This window comes from Conger conger, chromosome 4, assembly GCF_963514075.1.
Source record: "Conger conger chromosome 4, fConCon1.1, whole genome shotgun sequence".
Classification (NCBI taxonomy): Eukaryota; Metazoa; Chordata; class Actinopteri; order Anguilliformes; family Congridae; genus Conger; species Conger conger.
In genome coordinates this window covers 48,354,565-48,376,309 of record NC_083763.1, presented here as the reverse complement: position 1 = coordinate 48,376,309, position 21,745 = coordinate 48,354,565, and the positions used below count along the sequence as shown (strand labels likewise).

Here is a 21,745-nt window from a genome sequence, read left to right as displayed (position 1 = left end):
TGTGTGTGTTAGTATAAAAGAACACATCTGAAATTTCCAAATATTCATTTTCCAAAAGATTTAATTTTAGAGACATTTTTGTATTTAATTTTTTAAAAAGTAACATCTTACTGTAAGCAATTGACTACGTTTTACATAAAAACTTGATCAAGGCTCTCTGAGATCAGAAGCAAGGAGCTAACCAAAGTCTGCAGAAGAACTGTGGCAAGTTCTCCAACATGCTTGGAACAACCTCTCTGCTGATTGTCTTATAGACCTACAGGACAGCATTGGCTATCATAGAGAAGTGATGCAGTTTTAACACCGAAGGGTGGTCACAAAAAATATTGATTTGATTCAGTTTTTAACTATTCTGCCAAATTACTCAAATGTAATGTAAAATGTATACGTAGTATGTTTATTTAGGACATTTCATTGAATTCTTTTTGTAGGTTGAGGGCATATTTAATGGTTAAACTGTGTTATTGGTGTCAAGAGTATGGACATTCACATGTGTAGAAAGTTTAGGAAAGATGGATGCAGAGTTAGACATTTCAGACTGTATGTTTTCACTGTGGGGAAAACCATGAAGTGGGAAAAAGAAGTGTGTGAGAGAGGGAAGATGGAAAGTGAGGTTGAATAGAATAGGGCACAGGGTAAAATGTCATATGTGGAAGCAACGAGTGGGGCCAGAAAAAAGGAATAGGGCACTAAGAACAGAACAGAGAAAAATTGGGACACAACAAAGATTTTTAACATTTATTGCAATGGTCATTAATTATGCTAGTGACATTTTAACGAAATCGGAGAGGACCAGAATGGTGGTGGACACAGCTAAAGATATTTTGGGGATAACTGATATGAAGGGGGATGAGATTCAGGGAATTTTAGAGAAAGGTTTGGTGGGATTCGGGACATTCAGGAAGAGTTGTTCACATAACAAGGTTTAAGGAGCAGCAAAATAGAATGCTTTGCTAAGCTTCATGCACTTAGAAGCTCCCCACAATCATAAGCATTTTATTTGGTTATTTTTGTTCCCAACCAGTGCACCTGCCCCATATGTAGGAAAAAGTTTGGTAGAACTCCCTATATCAAAGCCAGCAAAGTTCCAGTTTATAACATAAATCATGGAATGCAAATCAATGAATTCAAGGCTAAATTGAATCAGTGTAGCTGTGTGCAGCATGAATTGCAAATGTGTTCCGTCATCCATAATGAAGGAATGATCCACACTGTAACAAAACCAGTTGTTTTGAAATGAATGCAGTCAACCTAAATGATGTTGTGTACCCTTGCCTTAAAAAAATTGAAAGGTATATGTAGTTCGACTTGAATCAGTGGCTGATTCAAAAAGGGTAATAGACAATGTAATGTGGCAGCATAACTACACACTAACCATAACTAAAGGAAACTGTTTTTTTTTGTGTGTGTGTAGACCCCAAGTAACAGATAAAGCCTACCATTATCCTGGTTTTCCCAATCCATTAATTCCTTCACAATTCATTTATTGTGGAGTATTTTGTGTAATTTTAACAGAAAGAAGCAGGCAGTCAAAATTTTATAAAATGGTATTCATTTATTTTAATTTTAGGTGTTCTTTATCCTTCTCTGAAATGGCTCAACATACAGCAGTTAAAAGGTGTGGGTAGAAAGTACATCAGCTCTAACCAGGCAATGTTGACATTACAGCGTCATTGCACCTTTGTACCCACTTGACAACAGCAAGTCACAATATTAGTGGTTTCACTGAGGATTCGTGGTTGCAATGGGCTTAAGAAAAGCAAAAAGAAAAATGTAAGGCTAAGTAAAAATATAAACCAGCATTTGGGGGGGGGGGGGGGGGGGGCAGTGTGCCAGTGTCCATGAACCACAATGCATATACTACACAAAAGCATCCAAAATGTATCTGACCAAAAAAAATAAAAAATGGTGGAAAATATTATTAAAAAGCTTGTATTTAGAATCAATTTATTTGAAATTTAAGTTTCAAGACACCTCCAACTTTCTTACCAAATGAAAAATTGCAAGAGTTGCAATGAGGAAAAAAACAAGTATATGTGTTACACCATTGTATCTGGAACTCACAAGTTGCATCCTAGTTGATCCTCTCATTGTACAATATTGTCCATTTCCACCCACAGCTTGGTTCATAGGCGAGTTAAAGCAAATACAGCACCATGGAAGTATGGTATAGGATTACAGCAGGGAAACGACATGTTTCACAGTCCAGCAAATCAGCTACATACATCATCACATTCAACCTTCAGAAGTAGATTTATGTGCATTGATACCAGGATGGGCTTTGGTTCGGTGTTTTGGGACCTACAGTACAATTTTTTCTTCGGCACAAATATCTCAGATTTTTCAAGTACTGTTGGATGTTGGAAAATCCTGCCACAACCAACCTACAACAGCTATTGTAAGTGTGATGTAGTTAAGCTGTGGAGAGGAGACACCACTCATCTGGTGACAGACATACATCAACATACATAAATTAAGGGGTAATGGAACAATTAGCCCTTTTCTGACAGTAATCAGTTTTCCTATGTTTATCCTTTTGCATTGTATTTGTCCTTTTCATCTGAAATGAGCATAGATCTTATAGCAACTGCAAAATGTGCATATTAGGGTTAGCTATTCTTGTGAGGGGAGTGGTTTTTCCAGAGGTGGAAAGTCCAGGGGTCAGAAAGCAAAAGTCCCCCCCATATCTTTTTTTTCTACCCATTAACTCCTGGCTGAGGAATTGTGCTAATTACCAAAATACAGGGGAGGACTTTTACTTTCTGAACCTGGACTTTCCACCTCTGAGTTTTCCCAAAACATTTATCATGTGGCTTGAATATGTTGAAAGTGTTATTAGATCAACTTGAATTCCTGTTAAGCACAACATAATGTGTTAGACTGAGGATGGTGCTGCAACATGTGCTTCTGTTCTACTGAGATTCGGAAACCGATGTTTAAAGTGCTTTATGTCAAAAGAAGATAATTGTTTTCCCAAATGGAATAATGCAGTATGAATTAAGCTTATGGAAAAATCACACAATGCACTTCCTAAACCATGACCATTGGTATTTTTAAGGTGCAACAGGTGATTTACAGGCTATTTAAAGGATTCAGCTAAAAGTGATGCATAATTTTGATTTCCTTCTGAAAAAATGTAGTAATAGTTGCCTGTTAAATTTGTCCGTTTGTAGTTGGCTAGGCCTCTCGTCAGTTTCATAGCATAGAATGGTAACATTACAAGACAAGTAACATTAGTGATTGAAAGGGAATTCACTTTATAAAGTATAAAAATACACATTCAACAAATATCCTTTCAACAAGATAGAAACAGGCTCAAAACAATCGTTTGAACACAGACACAAAATTGTGTTCAAAGAAACAAATCACATCATTTTTTTAAGGAAATATATCAAGGGAAACATTAAATGTTTACAGACTCCAAGGTCCTTTCCAATTCACAAAAGCTTTTGCGATGCGTTTCGTGTTAGGGTGTGCTTTTGGAACAGCCTTCCACACAGGATGAAGGCAGTATTGGAACAGGTGAGGTAATGGCCAGGTGAGGCCAGATCTAATGGCACATGTTGGAATTAAACACTCACCAACACAAGCACACACTTTCGCTCAAACACACATACACACATTCCAATGTTCCAGGTGTCAGAAACACTTAAGAGCCTTACCTACTAAGACGTTTTGCATGTGCAGAACGATTTAGAATGCGCAAAACCAATAACATGACAAATTGATCATGGTATTTGTTTTGCACCAATCATTGGTTGTGTTATTAGTTTAGGATGTGCAAGAATTTTGCACATGCCTTTGTAAATCATGCCCCAAATGTATACTGCAAAACACATGGTTGTGCAGCACATTCAGAAGAATTGCATTGCATATCCATTGTTTTTTCAGACACACAAAAGTTTAGAAATAAAATGACAGACCACAGCTAAACACATTGGCTGAATTGTAGTGATTTTGTATGCTCACCTGATAAAAATCACTTTTTGGGAGGTTAATATCAGTGCCTAGGTGCTATATAGTCTTTAATGGCACATTCATTTCGAAGAGTACTTTACAGGGGTGCTGTGCCTTCACATTAATAAAAATTAAGGCCGACTAAAATATTTTTTAAGAGAGGAATTATGCAGATACATTTTTTCAAGCTGAATTCACTTTCTGTGCACAATGTTACTTGGTAAATGTACATCATTACTAAAGTGAAATGTTAATATTATTTGTATTATACATTAGCAATGTTTCTCCCCGTATCTCACTGCATTGCATATTTTGTGTGTTGAGGGAAAAGGGATTGTCAGTTTAGACATTCACCATCGACATCAAGGATTAGGGCTGTCAGTCGATTAAAAGAATTACAAATCAAGCAATGCACAAAAAATATAAACAACCATGCAAATGAGGAGAACTCTTTTTAAATATTTCAGCTTCACTTTGATGTTAACTATCCTGCAGAGTAGTACATGGAAATTCCTCAAATTCATAAAGGTGCTTCCTAATTAGGATGTTTCTCATACTGCGGTTAGAGCAGTAAGTTAATTTATTGCAAGCGGTGCAATTCTAACTTTATCACTGAGTATAACTACAGGGCGGAAATCACTACTACAAGCCGATGCAGAAAACTAGATTTACTTGCCTTCGCCGTACAAGTAAAAAAAATAAAAATGTATTCTAACTTTACTGTGTCTGCTTGTTTTGCTGTTCATTGAGACTGCCCATTTCATTTCTGCCTGCTTGTTCAGTCTTCCCACTTCTCCCTCGCTCCCTGTGCGACACTTACTGTAGGAGATGATGTTTAATTAAATCTAGCCAACAGCTGAGTAGAAACATCAGCTTCCCTACAAAAGACTTATCTGGCAAAAAAAAAAAAAAAAAAGTCCATATCCGAGTAGCTAGCCAATCACATACACCACAAGCAACATCATTTGAATTTTAAATGTATTAATGGTCAACAAATAGTGATCTCGTATTACGAGAAAACACATGACAATTGTATTGCAGTGAGATTGAACAACGCCCCTTCCCCCACATCTCGAGGAATCTGAAAGACAATGTCACATCAAAGAAACCCATCTGAGGAATAGGGGGAAATAAATTATGGTACACATGGTAGTGCTTCCCCGAATGAAAAACATATTGAGAGGAATCCTTCACGCTTAGCACTGTGCTCATTTTATGCCCGTCCCAAGAAGAAATGTCAAAATGCTTGTGTAAACTACTCGTGTTGGCTTTGAAATGTATGCTTGCTCATCCCAATCTTGAGTTTAAAAAACTACTTCCTGTTCTCCTTTAAAGAAGTGCATACTTCCTACGCCTGAACTAGCCCTGAACCCTGATCCCCAGAGAAAGAGTTCTCAGCATCTCTCACGACTGCTCACTGAGGGTAAAGGGGAGACTAGACACTGAACACTAAACCAGAAGTATGGTTAGAACACAGAGGCGAGAGGATTTGGGTATGGATTTGTAAGCAGATGGGTCGCTGGCTATTATAAAATGCAGCATCTCTCTCGAATTCTTTTGGCCAGACTTTTCCTCTTCTTTTTTCCATTCTTCTCCTTGCTGTCCTCCATCTTTCTTGCCCGTATTTCTCTCATTAGGTCAAAGAATACCTGCAGAAGGCAAAGGTTTCCAGCATCAGTAACCGTAGTGTGTGGTGGAACTGAATAGTGGCTACTTTATCTGATCATAACTACAGGGCCATTTTCGGCATTTTCTTTACTTACAGTATATAAATGACAGTATATCAATTATGTCAAACATCAACATGACCTACTTCAACAAGACATTGTGTTCCTCCTTTTGCCTTGTGCAAAGCATGTTGTCCATATGATAATACTATCTTGGCTGTTGTTTAAAAGCTTTAGACTTGTGCAGACATACGTTACATGACATTACATTATTGCCATTTGGCAGACGCTCTTATCCAGAGCGAGGTACAGTTGATTAGACTAAGCAGGAGACAATCCTCCTCTGGACCAATAGGGGCCTTGGGGCCCACACCGGGATTAGAACCACTGACCTTGCGTGTCCCAGTCACTTACCTTAACCACTACGCTACAGGCCGCCGTTGCATGTACGGTACTGAATGTGCAACACTCAAGACGTGAAAGTGAAGAGGCTTTGAAGGTATGCTGTGATCAGCCTGGATTTTGGGCCTATATTTAGCACTGTGACATTGGTTCATATCAGGTATGATCCCGCTTCCCACCCAGAATCGTACATGTTGTATGTTAACAATGATTGACGATATGTTTTTGTAGTGTACAATTATGCTCAACTAGAAAATTAAGTCAGCTGTATTTGACAGCACAGGAGTGATCAACTTATTAACATAATGTTTAATGGTAAGAAAAAACAGCACTAAAGCTACATAGCAAGCCTGTTCTGATTATAACCACGAAAATATAAATTACTTGTCCATTTTACAAACATACTTCACGTCAACACATACTGAAAGAACGAGGAGGTAGCTCCTGTGCAAGTGACAAACTTCGGGCCAGCTTTACTGAAGGACAATAACCAAAAAAACAAAAAGTTTCCTCAAGTTTCCTTTGGATGCATAGTCAAATGCGTTAATGAATAGGTATGTCAGGAGGCGCTAAGACGTGGTGGAGGTTATAGAAATAAAGGCAATCAAGTATTCCAGCAGATTTACGAAAGCATGCATTAAATGCATTAATTTGAGCGGCAATTTTTACATCTCCTGAAAGCAGGCGGTAAATTGTCTGTGCTGCTATAGCCTAAAGCTCACCGTACGAAAGCTCACATTCGGGCCGTACGAACATCCACGGCAGTCAAATCAGTTTCTCATGTTGGCTGCATGGGGATGGGGTGAGGATTAACGAATGCATCGACTGATGCATAACACTGAAACTTGGGATAATTGTTTTACACGTTTCTACTAATCAATTATGATTTATTTCAAGTAGCCTATAATATGAAATTATCTTTGTAAGGACACAATACTTTTATTGTCATTGGCTGTAGTTAATATAACAAGCAAATGGTAATCATGCTGCCCGCCACCTCCAATTTTATTGGGTGGGGGGCAACTTCTTGATGCCTGACGTTGGTAGTAGCTACGAAGCTAAGTGGATAAACGGTAGACTAACTTGAAGTACTAATCCAAAATTTCACAACACTGTCCCTAAAAAGTTGCAGTTAACAAATGCCACGTAGGAGATCACAGAGCCTAGCAAATTAATCTCGCAGCATATTGAGAGCTGCAATCCAATCGCTAAAAAGGGAACATCTGCCTACCTAGTCTAGTAGTTCAGTTCACAGCTGACATTACCCATTACCTATCAGCAGATGATCCTATCCCGAGCAACTTACGACGCAACAATGTACACTCAGTGAGCACTTTATTAGGTATTTATTACTTATTTTTCCGCTGGTTGTTTCGTTTACAAGTAAGTGAGCACACACTGTGCCGGATCTAGCTCTACCTTCAGAAGGAGCGCAGATCACTCCGCTCAACCAGCAGAAGACAGAACAATACATGTGTGTTCAGCGGTTATAGTTCCAACCGTCTAACTTCTCCAAGAACAACGTCTCTAGTTTAATGTGTATTTCTTCATTTTGAAGGAGGTAGGCTACTGACTCATACAGGCTTAAAGTTTTGCTAAGCTAACATGTTATGCTAACATGGAAATCGAGCCAGTGAATTAAAATGAAAATGAAATCGAACATCTCGTCTGGGTAAGTCCCTTCTTGGTGTATTCCTTTAAAGAGATCACACACCTTTTTCCATGGCCTAAATTGGCTGTCGACTACAAAACCTGCAGAAAAAAGAAAAACTACAATAACCTGCATACACTGCAGCATTCCATTACCCATGTTGCCAAAGGAATGCTCCCTTTCTGCTTTATTGAGCTCGCTAATGTGGGAGTCTTGCAGGTGGCAACAGCTGACTTTGATATTCCTCGGCTCACCTTGTCAACATTGGCGCGGGTTTTGGCAGAGGTTTCCACGTAGCTCACACCCCACTGCTCGGCTCGGGCCTTGGCCTCCTCCAGCCCCACCTGCCGGCGGTCGTCCAGGTCCGACTTGTTCCCCACTAAGAGGAAGGGCACGTTCTCGTCCTCCTTCACTCGCAGTATCTGCTCCCTGTGAAATGAGCCCAAGTCACAATGTGTCCCACCGTGGAGCATCTCTTACATATTGCCTACAGTTCAATAGCATTTTCTGCAAACAGGAAACCGAATTGGAAAACAGTAAATAGATGTGCATCTGCCTTTTTCAGTTAGTCAATTAAAATCTCTCATCTATTTACCATGCATCTCAACAATATGAGCAAACATAGACAAAATATAGATTAAGGCTGCTCGTATTATGCTAGTATTGACTTCATACTAACTTCACAGTAACTGGTATATTGGCCAACAACATTATATTCACTTAAGTTTACGTAAGTTCTTGGTACAGTCAACTAGTCCATCACAGACACTGATTTTTAGTTTTCTGTAAAAATCATGGACTTTGAACCACTTTGCAAAATTATTTTGTGTGTATTTCTTTGGTGTACATTTTTTAAGCAAATCTTTTCTTCGCTGAGGCAATCAGGCTGTAGATAAAATGTCCTGGTTTATGTCTGAAGATTTTCTTTCCTGTTTGTTAACAGACCAACAAGGCTGTATGACATAAATCAACCCCCAAGCAAGAGAGGTCCTCCTCCCACAGAGGTTCTTCTCAACACAACCAAATGCACACATTAGCAAGTTTAGCAACCTTAGGTGGCATCAAATGTAAAAAATCTTTCTTCACATCTTTATTTTGTGAAGTGGTTTCAAAAGAGACTTTGTCCCTGCAATTCTGCTACGACCACCAGATCCACATACCAAATCATATCAAATAGCATATTTTTGTTGTACCCAAATGATACCATACTCTATTGAGGAAGGATACGATCGTAAAGGTTTTGTCTTAGGAGGCAGTTGCAGTTTCTTGATACTTGCCCCTGTAGTGGAAACTGGTGCATTCAGTGTCATGCAAATATTTTTACAGCCATCACTTGACCTGTGGAGGCGAATGACTGAAATTTGTGTACAGGTCACTGACTTCCACCAAGATACTCACAGTGACATTTGAAGATAATGCATAATAAATGTAATTTAGTGAGTACATTTTTGCAACATATTCTGCTGCTTTCTGCGGCGTTGGCAGCATTGACATTGTCCTTATTTTCCCTGGTGCTTAAAAAAAAGACAGCTAGCGTACTTCAATCAATACTTAGAATCAATTTTTTGCTGTTGTTTATTGGAGTACGTATCACTTTGAGGCCGCTGTGAATTCAAGGGCCAACAAATTCCTCCAGGAACCACTGTTCTAATTTACAGTTACTTTTTCAGGACTACTGGGAGGCACACTGGACCATCTCCATTTTAATCCACATTTCGTCATTCAAAATGGAGGACAGCATTATGCATGTAATGATACGTGCAAGGAGGAATGCCAACATTAATCCTGTCTGGTGCAGACAGTCCGTTTGATTTGACTTTGGCCGTTTGCATAACACGCGCCCCACCCCCTCTCCCTCCCACCGTCAAATCTCCCTCACACCCATCCCTCCCGTCTCACACCTCCCAGTCCTGCTACCTGAAGTCAGCGGTGGCAGCGAAGGACTCCAGCTCTGTGATGGAGAAGACACAGAGGAAGCCTTCTCCGCTGCGGAAGTAGTTGTCCCGGATGGCGGCATAGTCCTCCTGCCCGGCCGTGTCCAGGATGTCGATTTGGACTTCTACCCCATCCAGTACCACCTTCTTCCTGTAGCTGTCTGCTTTTGTAGGTTCGTAATCCTCTACAAACTGAGAGTCAATGGCAATTATAAGCGACATTGTTATGCAATCAATAAGACTCAATGATGCAATTAATGGGGAGAAAAAAAGATAGCCAGTAGGAGACAACATCAAAAGCTCTTAAAGAACATTGGCATGGGAGACCAAGTGAATGGTTAACCGGCGGACCCACACACACATACATGAATACACCCACACGTGCACACACACACACACACACACACACACACACACACACACACACACACACAGGATCTGGAGTATCTGCTCTTACCTCATCATACATGAACTGCAGGGTGAGGGCAGACTTGCCTACTCCCCCACTCCCCACCATGATCACCTTGTGCAGGGCCAGAGAGTTCTGGCCCTTGGGCTTACTGGCTGCCATGGCTGCTCACCCGGGGATCGAGACAGAGAGGAATGAGGGAGGAGAGGGAGGGAGGGAGGGAGAGAGAGAGAAAAAAGAGAGGGAGAGAGAGGGAGGGAGAGAGAGAGAAAAGAGAGGGAGGGAGAGATGACGTCTTGCAGTATCCTTTCAGGGTGAGGAGGCAGAATGTGGTTGTGCTCTGAAACGAGAAACACGAAAGGCAGGCCTGGAGTGAAGAACAGCCAGCGGATGAGTAAATACTTGGGTTGAGGGAGCCAGGCTGATGGAGTGGAGGCACCATTTGAAGAGGCAGCTGCAATAAGGGAGTTGCAACCTAAATATGGACACAGCACCATTCTGGACACGACGGTGAGGTCTGGTAGCACTTGCAAGGACACATGCAAACATGGAAAGACAGTCCTGGCAGAGAGCATCATGCCTGCAGTAAAAGCTATGTAAGGTGGGTGGTGAGAAATCTGATCTGTGAGAGAAAGAATACTAATCTGCAACTCCAGAGGGCTGGAACTACAGAAAATTACCAGACAATACTCACAATTAAGGGAATATTTTTACTAATATGAGGGACAAACTCTCTTGCCATGCACTAAAATAAGTAATTCAGAAAAATGAAACCCAAATACACCAATCATGTATTTATTTACGACCGTGCAGTGTTGTAAAGTGAACACAAGATGGCGATAGGAGCATACCATAACATATTAACCGATTAAAATTTTAACAGCTTATGACCAAGTCCATTCTGCCAGTCATTTTGGATGCTCTGTTTCTAATTGAAAGTGTCACTTTCAATCAGTCAATATTTGTTTGGGCCTTTGGGTCATCTTCAACATTTAGGCGACACATTTCAATGAGTGTGGAAAACTGACACTATTTGGCAGATACTGCACCTCACTGGGGCATTTGGTGCTTCCCTTCATTTCTATGTGAAAATTAGAGATTGCATCCAATAAGGCCAACAAAAGCATGTGTCTAATCAGTGGTCACATTAACATATTAATTCAAATTTTTTTACACAGAGAAAAAGAGACAAACATAACACAAGTAGTCTACTCGGATCGGTACTCGGTATTGGCCGATCCACTTAATGAAGTATGCTACTTGGTACTCGGATTGGTTCTGAAAAATTGGTGCACCTCTATGGTGGATGTTATGCGTCCATTCTCCATTCACAGCAAAGAAACCTTCCAAAGTCTTTTTTCTCAGGAGTAAGCACCTCAAATAAATACTTTGTATTTTTTTTCTTGCAGATGCCAGTGCACCTGCTCAAAGGCAAGGTACTATATCAGGTCAATATCAGATGATAAAAGTGATGAAGTTCTGATTTATACGTAGTTTCAGAATATCAGCCCAACGGTAAAAGTTCAGAGAACAATGCAGGCCAGGACAAGTAGTTTTCGGCAGCAAGTCTTCTGGTAACTTATTCTGTCATGGAGATTAGCCCATTCCATCCTTGATATGGGAGTCATGAATGATTGACAGTGTTGTGGAGAAAGGGATTTTGTAGGTATATAGGCAAAACCACCCTACTGATGAAAGCATAATCCAAAAACCTGAGTTCTTATAGAAAATTAGGTAATGAAGCCTTAACAAAAAGTATGGTAAAAAGTAGGTTTTGTGATAAACTAAAAGTATCCTCTCAAAGAAACTGGATATCAGTTATTGCTCCCATTTCGCTACCAATACCTATTCTATTATATATTTTTTAAAGAAATATTGATTTCATTATTGATCCATTGACTGACTAGGTCTGAGTTAAGACACAAAGTCACATTTTCTAACAGTTATGGACAATGGTCTCCTCTGGCACCAGCATAACTATTTAGTACATTTGACATGATAAAAATACTCAGACATATGGACAATACAGGAAAGTGATACGGTACCTCGGAAGCAAACCCTGCACTCAGATTAAGTTTTTAATATATAGAGCAAATGGAACTGCAGGGCGAGCTGAGCCAGGGTATGCCCTAAAGTCAAAAGCCTCAGCATATAACTGAAGAAATGAGGAAAGGGTGAAAGCTATTAAAATGTCTCACTTTCACACGCTTTTCACACAGCGCATTTTGCCCCCCGGGCCTTCAAAAGGCATGCTGCAATTAGGTAAGCAGTAAGATGATCCCACCGCCTCAAGCAAACACACACACACACACACACACACACACACACACACACACACACATATATATTCAGCAGTATAGGGATACAACTGTTGGATACAACCTATATGGCACAACTGTTGTTGTCAGCCCATCAGCTGAACAAATTTGACAGAGAGAGGAGTATGGACAGCAAAGAAGCAGCTATACTTTAAGTCTTTATTTAGCCTACCTTCTGTATCTTTCAACAGCCACAAAGCAAATTAGGAGTTTTCTTTTATGAACACAACAGAACGATATATCTTCATAGAGAAAAGAAAAGAAGGAGAAGAAAAGCCTTTCAGTACTCGCAAAACTGAAGCCGACACAAAGCGGAAGCCTCCCGCAGCGCGTAACTGTCACAGACCATGTTCAGCAGCTACACGGTCAGCAGGAGGCTAACAGTTCAAGTCAACAGAACTGAAAATCAATATAACATGCATGGTGCACAAACGTTTTACCATACCACTGACTTAAACCACATGGGGTTAAAACCCTACACTTACAAATCCATTTATTATGCATGGCAGTTAAAACAAGGTTACAGATTATAAAGGTTTTTTAATCTTATTTCCTTCCTTACTTCCTTCCTTCAATTTGAAAGGCCAGCTACCCTCGCCTGTTCTATTAATTACAAATGTCAGCTACTTTTTGGATCAGCGACTTCCTTCCAAGAACAAGGGTAGTTTCAATCGAATAGAGGTGATATTTCTCCAGCAGACTGACAGTGAATAACTAGAAGCCTGCAAGGGCACTGTATTTTTTGTCATATTGGATTGGATTTGGATTTGGATTTGTCATATTTTTTCTCTCTTCAGGGGCGAGAGGTGGAACCATGTACTTGAGTAAATTTAGTACTTGCCAGCAGAATCTAATAAAAACCCCATAAAAACAGTAACAACATGAGAATGAAAAAATAAAATAGGATAATAATAAAATAATTTTATAAAGAATAAATAGTCAGCTGAAATCAAATGTAAACAGGTGAGTTCAGTCTAGATTTAAACATGGTTTGCAAGCGACTATAAGGAGGCTAGCTGATTGGAGTGAATGGGTGGGAACATAAGGCTGCAGGACGTGGCAGGACTAAGTTGAAAGTGATGCGGTACTTGACCGGAAGCCAGTGAAATTTATTGAGGATCGGAGTTATGTGTTCCCAGTGTCTGGTATGGGCAAGGACCCTTGCTGCAGAATTCTGAATGTTCTGTAACCTATCAAGGGAGCTTGATAATGTTGTCCATAATACTGGTGAGATGATGGTCTGGTGTGGACATAGATTTGGGTGTCGTCGATATGACAATGGAAGGCTAAACCAAAATGATAAAGAATCTGACCAAGAGGAAGCATGCAAATGATTAAAAGCAAGAGGTCAACAAATTGCTCCCTCTCTGAAAGATAGGACTGGAACCAGCGTAGAGGGGTGTGTGTGATACCAAGCCACCTCTTCAAACGATCAGGCAGAACATTGTGGCAGACTGTGTCAAATGCCGCAGATTAGTCTAATAAAATAAAAATGTATACTTTCCCAGCATCAGTAGCACAAAGAAGGGAATTTATTATATCACTCAAAAATAATTGACTTAGCAATGGGTCAAAGCATTGTTATGACTCCGTCTGAGTTGCTAAATGTATTGATCAAACTGAGCCAATAGTGTGCTGGCCGAAACGTAATGCCCCTAATTAGACTCAATTAACGAGAGATATTCCTAACCTAAGGTGTGTGCTGTGGGCCATATAGAAAAAGGAAACAATCTCCCCTCCACCCCCCCTCCCCAATCCTGTCCTCGGCAGGGCCTAGGCAGGCTCTTTGGGGCTTACACAACTAGAAGAAACAAAATAAAAACAAAGCAAAACAAATCTCCGGCACGGCGGACCCTCTCTACTTATGAACTGAGAAGAACGAAACAGCTACCCTAACAGTGGAGGAAGAACTGATTAAAACAATTATTCTCCCCAAATCCGGTAGGCGAGTAAGACAGTGTAATACTACGTGTGGTAACCTTCCCCGGTAAATAGCAACGACGTGCGCAAGAATAAACTGTTTTCCCCTAAGTAGTATCTCTGACTGTCTTCACTAAGTTTGTGTTCACGTCCACCACATCAATTATGAGGCCAACCTAAATCACCTGTGGAACAGAGGTGTGTCCTGCTGCCTGACATCACAGCAGCAAGCGCCTAAACAAAAACAAAACTAGAGTGAAATAACCGCCTTGCGGTTGTATGCCTCTGCCAACCAGTCAACTTGCAGTTTACATGCCTGTCTGTCCAGCAATAACTAACTTCTGAACTTGATGAATGCACAAGTAGAGCTTAATGTATTTTTATATGTTTATACATTTTATACATCATTAACAACCTGAATATTTAGTTAAAGGCAGAGTAGAGGAATGATAAGACCACTTTTTTCTGTCAGAGCAACAACAATTGAAGAATATTCAAACAAAAAGTGTTTGACATGAACTCGAAAATATCAACAAACAAAATAACCAAAGATTGTTTCTCAGCTACAGTGGTAAGAAAAACATTATGATGTCAGTGAAGGTGACCTTTGACCTTTTTAATAAAAATGTCATCACAATTTTAATCCTATTTGACATTTGTGTGAAATTTTATAATTACTGAATGAATTCTTGAGTTATGGCCAAAAAGGTATTTTGTCAGGTGACAGACCTTTCACCACCAAATTCTAATCAGTTCATCTTGGAGACCAAGTGGATGTTTGTGCCAACAAAATTCCCCTCAAGACATTCCTGAGATATCGCATTCACGAGAATGGGACGGACAGACGGACGGACATGCAACCCGAAAACATAATGGCTCCGGCCACAGCTGTCGCCGGTGCAGAGGCATAAAAAAGGGGTAGAACCAGAAGAAAACAAGGGAGGTCAGTGTGTGTGTAATTCCTAGTCGTAACAGCATCTACAGCCTACATGTTGCACACTTACCCCCACCACACACAGTTTTGGTCTAACAATTTGAGCACTTGCCAGTACCGGCCATATTTTTTATGGTATTTAAACAGTTTGATACAGCCAAAAGAGTTTGAGAGTTACAAGCTCCTTGTATGTGGCTTGTATGAATGGGGTTGAACTTTTTAGCCTTAAAAACCTCAAATTGAATTGGCTTTGGAGCCCTATGAAGTCAAAGTGACCTTACCCCAAAAATTATATAATTTGAGGCCTGAGAAAAAAAATCAGTAGGATGAATCAATCACTATATTTGGTCATTTCTATCTTATATTTTACAAGTGGTTTCCGATGTACTACATTCCTACTACAAACTTATTTATGGAATAGTCAACGTCATTCAAATGTCATTTTATAGAACAGTCAAAAGTCAGTACTCTCCTAAAACGATGCAATAGTGTGACATATAATCGGGATAGGGAACTCCACATTTATGGAATGTTTTTAAAACACATACTTACAGATCACATAAAAGATGGAGATATAAAAATGTTATCAAAAACTTTTTTTTTTTTTTTTTTCTGATGTTCCCATCTCATGATGCAAATATGAAATTGAATTTCTTTATTCAAGACATATTCATCTGGGCCTCTGAGGAGAACATCAGAAGGTGCAAGGTTGTTCCATCAAGATATCAACATTAATACATAAAAATGAGACCGCGGAGAAACCCTGTGAAAAAAACAGGCATCCCTACAGACTTGCTCAGCTGTCAGACAACAAAATCTCATTCCAGATAAATACACACGGTAAGCTTGCAATAAATAAATTCTGAAAGCTGCATGCCTCTGGTAAAAAAATCTAACAAAAAAGTCAGCAATGAGCTTCGCGTTATGACTACAGACTTTGTGACATTTTCATACGTATGTGCATACACAGAAATGGAGCTATATAGAGAGCGAGAGAGAGATAAATACAAGAAACAGAGCGAGTGAGAGGAAAGGGCTTCTAAGGTTGTAGGACCGGACCGGAAAAATGTGATCCAAGCTGAGCTCTACCGTAGAAATGGCATGAAAAAAAAACTTCCATTATGCACAAATCTCTCAATACAACTTAACATGGCCTTGCGCATCTGTTGTACCTGTGCTACAACTAAAGAATCCATCAACAAACTGCGGCAAAGCAGAAAATGGGGTCAGAGAGCCACAGAACAGCAAATATTTCACCTCTTTGCTTAAATTCAGTTACTCCAGCCCAGGACAAGTATGCAAGTATGTATGTGTCAGGAATGGGATATTAAATAGTCTGAAAAGGCCAGAGAACCAGAGGTGGGATTTAGACTAAGCACACCTTACAGACAAATGCCCAAAAGTCCATTCAGTTTGTTTGGGCTATGTGCATATTCTTTCAGATAAATTTCATGAAAATTTTACATTAAAGCTAGGTTAAAGTAATTATCCTTTACTTATTGATTTTGTTTTTTATCAATCAATGCTCATACTTTTATCTATGAATGCTTTACCTTTCATTGTTTTACATCCTTTTGGGACTGACTGCAATTGTTTCCTATGAGAATTTAACAGGGATACAATGGATTGCATGTTGAAGCCCACTACTTCACAGGTTTCTATGGAGACAGCCTGGAAGCATGCTCCCATTGCTGACACTTCCTTGAAAGACTTTGTCAATTCAAATAGAAACCAAGGTCAAAGCTATAGCCCAGATCTCTGCCAAAAAATCCCACAGGGAAATAGCTACTCTCATTCATAGATGTCCAGGACTTGACTGCATTGTGTGTGATCTACCGGTGTAGATGTTTTTGGGAAAGAGTAAAATGAAATTGAAATAAACACACCCTGAAAAAACACAATTCCTTTTCATCTGTGACATTGGAAAGGTCCTCCGTTTAACCAACACCTGCCGGCAGTCAGTGTCCACACCCTCTTTTCTTCTTTTCCCACCATGTCATCCAGTTACCTGTGAGAAATTCCACTTGCTGTTACAGTTGTGAACAGATCCCTTCCCTACAGTATTCCACCAAAACCTGCTCTGTCAGCCCTGCCCCTTCCTTCAATCAATGGCTTTCTTGCTTGAGACTACACCCTTCAAAAAAAAATGAGGCATTTCCCTCACACACCAAAGAAACACATAGAATCACACAAATGATCAAGCGATTTCTATAAATACCTCACAAGTGCAAATTTCTAAATGCACTGAAGTCTGAATTGATGTAACCCATATACTCTCAACATCATTGTACACAAAAGTGACAGCCAAATATTTACTTTTGAAATGTGAATGGTCAACAGAAAACTGAGGAGGCATGCTGCGATTGAGAGATCTCAACGTGGCTGAAAATGTATAAACAACAAGAACAATCTTCAGCATCTTTAACAAGCATCTTTCTGGTCTCACCATCTCAAAATCCCCAAGTCAGACATTCTGTTCGTTCCGCTCCTAATGGCACTCACCGGACACTCATTCTGCGTGCCCCATCATCCCTGTCCTTACTCATACAACCATCCTCATTTCCCCTCCAACTCACAGCTCCCAAACACAAGCCAGCGGGTAACTGACTCAAACTAATTCAAACTAATGGCAGCAAAATAAGGAGCACTGTTTCCCCTGCTGTTGCAATGTAGTGATAACTACAAGCTTTTTTAACCCCATTTGCTGCCATTGCAAAAATTCTCCCCCTTGCACTGTCCTTACATTTTTACATTTACATTTTAGTCATTTGGCAGACGCTTTTAATCTAAAGCGACTTACAAGTGCATAGGTTCTACCATAAGTCAGAGCACCACATCCAGAAACTAGCAAAATACACAGGAAATGCTGTTCTAAACATAGTTGTCATCAGAAGTGCCTTTTTGGGGGGGGGGTTAGACAAGGATAGGGATGTGTCCTTGAATTCGTACTGTACATGCATATGCAATCGTGATGATTGTTCTACTGCTCAGGGAACCTGGGCTAAGTGGCCGGGCAAATTAAAACACTGAGAACAACGGCAGTGTGAATGCATTTCAACGTTCGAACAGGATAGATGGAAGTACCCACCCTTGCCAAACAATTATTTCATTCATAAAATTCAGATGCTCGTTTTTACTCTTGACTAACAACAATTTAACAGCTGCAGATTATTGTGTCCTTGAACTGAACTCGATGTAGCCAAGTTACAGTCTGTATGAAATTATAAACAATGACATCATAGACTGTTGCTGAGCACACCTGAAACTTAACAACTAATGACCCCACCTGACTTTTTGCAATCTAATAAGAGTGGGAATCCACCGTTGAACGGTGTAGAATACTTTAACTGACCTTTATACTTTACTAGGTCAAAATTAAAACTTATATTACGCTATAGAAGTTATGATGCCACAAGTAACTAAAACAGAACTGAACAGATACTGTCTCTACACACGCCCGGTAATATCTACCACAATGTCAGTGAGCAGTGAGGTAGAATATAGCTACATGATTTGTTTTTCCAGGCAGTCCTCTTCCCGCAAAGGGTATGGTTGCCACACACAACCAGATGAGATAATGTCACAAGTTCGTCACTTTCTGGCGTTCGCTTACCATTTAATGGTCAATGGGCGTCAAGCACACAGGAATTAACTGTACGACTGGGGGTTTTCCTCCAAACGCCACCTGTTCCTTCAATCGTTTTTATTGTAAGACAAGCATTGCAAAGCTGGCACTCTCCACTCATCGACTGACAGGCTTAATGTTAGCTAAATATATATACAACTTAATAAAGATGTACTGTGTTATGTGCACTAGCTTGCTAGTGGTAAGTTAGCTAACTGATTGGGTGAATAATAAAGCATAAGCGATCTAATCCAGCTCACCGTTAACTGCATTTCTTATTTGACTTATTTAGTCTAGCCAAGCTAGCCCGAGTATTGAACCAGAGCAAACGCGTCAGGATTTCGTAACTCAAGACAACCAGAAGTCCTTTGATCTGTATTAACCTTCTGACTTGTTGGGTTATAAGATGAGTCTTCTTATCGCAGCCAAACTGCGCCTATCGACAGATAACTCGTAAATGTCATTAACAACTTTCAATTGAGCTAACCTACAAAGTTTACATTAATAGATCGCTTAGATCAGAAGCATCTGATGTGTCACAAACAAGCTGACACGGAATTGTCACAAATCCAGAGCTAGCTAAAGTTAGCTAGCAATATTCACACTGCCAACAACCGTTGATACACCCAGCCACCTAGGCTAACTCCAGTTCCAAGCTACTAACTTGCACTACCTATGACACTAGGTAGCTGAACTAGCCTAGCAATTAGCTAGTTATCGTTCAAGATACGGGTAATCCAGCTAGCCTCCCGTTATAAACTAGTCTGACGTTAAATACCTAGCTAGCTAAGACAAGCAAATCGATGGAAACATCTAACACTACCCTGAACAAGCTTATCACTAGCTAGCGAACCGTTAGCCAGGTAATGAACAAACTATCGTTACTTGGACACAGCACACAAGGGATGGAGTTCGCTAACGTCGTTAACGCTACGTTTAAAGGTTTCGTGTCAATGGAACGGTTTGTCTCACATGATTAACCAGATAGCTAGTTAGCTAGCAACTATATTTGTCCATGCTTGCAAAAAGGCGTCTCGCCGGCAAAACATTGATATCACTAGAGTTCAGTAACTTAGTTAGCTACATTAGTGGAGTAACTTCAACTACCGACACACTGTACTTGGTTAGCTAGTAACACACTAGCGAGCATAGTTAAGTGTGGACGGTAACACTCATTCAATGCAGATAGTGAACGAGCTAATGTTAGCAAGATCAATTCATTTAACTTACCCGCTGTCCTCGTCAGTATTGAAAGTGAATAAAGTGGAGCAATTCTGTTCCTATTTTCTCCTTTCCTTCTTCTTAGCTAGTTAGATATCCAGCTATATATATTATCCTAAATCACGTCACAGGGTTTTTCCAGCCCCCACCTACAAGTGCTGCTGTGGCGACGCTCCTGATGCTGCCCCTTACCAACACTATAATTATTAATTCTTCTCCCCTTTCGTATTGCTAGCAACAGTCGAGATGAAAATATGGCGAAAGGGTGTGGACGGCAGCGGCGGGAGCGTGATGTCAACGCGCACACGCCATCCTGCAGTGGCGATGTGGTCGTCATCAAATAGTGGACAGAACGGAGTGAATTACACAATTCTGCGATTACCAGGGAATACAGTTCAATAATGATTACATTGTGCTTAGATTAGATTATTGCAATTAGCTACAATGTAGAGGTTCATGTCGTTGGAAGTTCCTGTGACTTTGGTTCTGTCCAATTCGAACGAGCCTCGATGTAGCCAAGTTACAGTCTGTATGAAAGCATCCCGTTGACCTTCCATAAACAATAACGATTTTAACATTATGCATGCACGTCTACATTATCCCGCACTAATAATACATTGTGATATGGAGAAGTGATGGAATGATAATCTTGGGTAAATTACATGAATACTCCCCAACTGTCACATCAGAATACAATAATGTATGGAGATAGTGTAATTACAGTATATCAAATAATTTGAATCAAAAGACAAATCATTTAAATTGCTCTGCAGATATACTCCAATCTAGTCTATTACTGAAAAATATGTGTGAATGTACAGCACTTAAAGTTAGGCTTGTTAATAGATTCAGAAAAACCCCACTGAGATTCTAGAGGTCTAAAGATTAAGTTACTGTTACCATGTCATTGGAACATTGACACTGAACTGTATGGTGATGCTGGTGATGATCAAGTAGTAGCCTACACAACCTGGATTCATAATCTGTTTCCCACTTCTGGAGACATGAGCTGGATAACTATTTGTGGAGTTATTTTGTTGGTGGGGTGTTGTTCATCTTGTGGGTGGGAATTTGTTCGTTCTGTTTGTTGTTGCCTCTAAGCATCGTCGTGGGGAGAGTCAACTCTCAAATCTTTCCCTGTGACTAGTGTTCTCCCAAGCTGATGAGTTGTTCTTTTGAGAACGGTTTCCCAGAGGCATATATAATTTTTAATTAGAGTAAAATGACCTCATAGCCCTGCTGACATCTGATTTGGTCCAGATGAAAATGTACAGTGCATCCAGAAAGTATTCACAGCGCTTCACTTTTCCCACATTTTGTTATGTTACAGCCTTATTCCAAAATGGAATAAATTCATTTTTTCCTCAAAATTCTACACACAACACCCCATAATGACAACATGAAAGAAGTTATTTGGAAATTTTTGCTAATTTATTAAAAATAAAAAACTAAGAAATCACATGTACATAGGTATTCACAGCCTTTGCCATGAAGCTCAAAATTGAGCTCAGGCGCATCCTGTTTCCACTGATCAACCTTGAGATGTTTCTACAGCTTAATTGGAGTCCACCTGTGGTAAATTCAGTTGATTGGACATGATTTGGAAAGGCACGCACCTGTCTATATAAGGTCCCACAGTTGACAGTGCATGTCGGAGCACAAACCAAGCATGAAGTCAAAGGAATTGTCTCGAGGCACAAATCTGGG

The 21,745-nt window shown here is 40.0% G+C and overlaps 1 protein-coding gene across 3 annotated transcripts; it reads right to left on the bottom strand.

Moving 5' to 3' along the window:
• Positions 1 to 1,535: 1,535 nt before the first annotated feature.
• On the bottom strand, positions 1,536 to 20,326 carry LOC133126168 (ras-related protein Ral-A-like). Of its 3 annotated transcripts, none has more exons than XM_061238083.1 (5): positions 20,048 to 20,326; positions 10,069 to 10,360; positions 9,595 to 9,803; positions 7,932 to 8,106; positions 1,536 to 5,606 (listed from the first exon to the last, which is right to left on the bottom strand). In XM_061238083.1, the coding sequence occupies exons 2-5, from the start codon at positions 10,180 to 10,182 to the stop codon at positions 5,484 to 5,486; spliced, it is 621 nt and encodes a 206-aa protein (XP_061094067.1). In that variant the 5' UTR covers positions 10,183 to 10,360; positions 20,048 to 20,326; the 3' UTR covers positions 1,536 to 5,483. The 3 variants fall into 3 exon arrangements, with proteins under 3 accessions (XP_061094067.1, XP_061094069.1, XP_061094068.1); XM_061238085.1 differs by lacking the exon at positions 20,048 to 20,326 and adding an exon at positions 18,806 to 18,888; XM_061238084.1 differs by lacking the exon at positions 20,048 to 20,326 and adding an exon at positions 17,079 to 17,195.
• Positions 20,327 to 21,745: the final 1,419 nt, after the last annotated feature.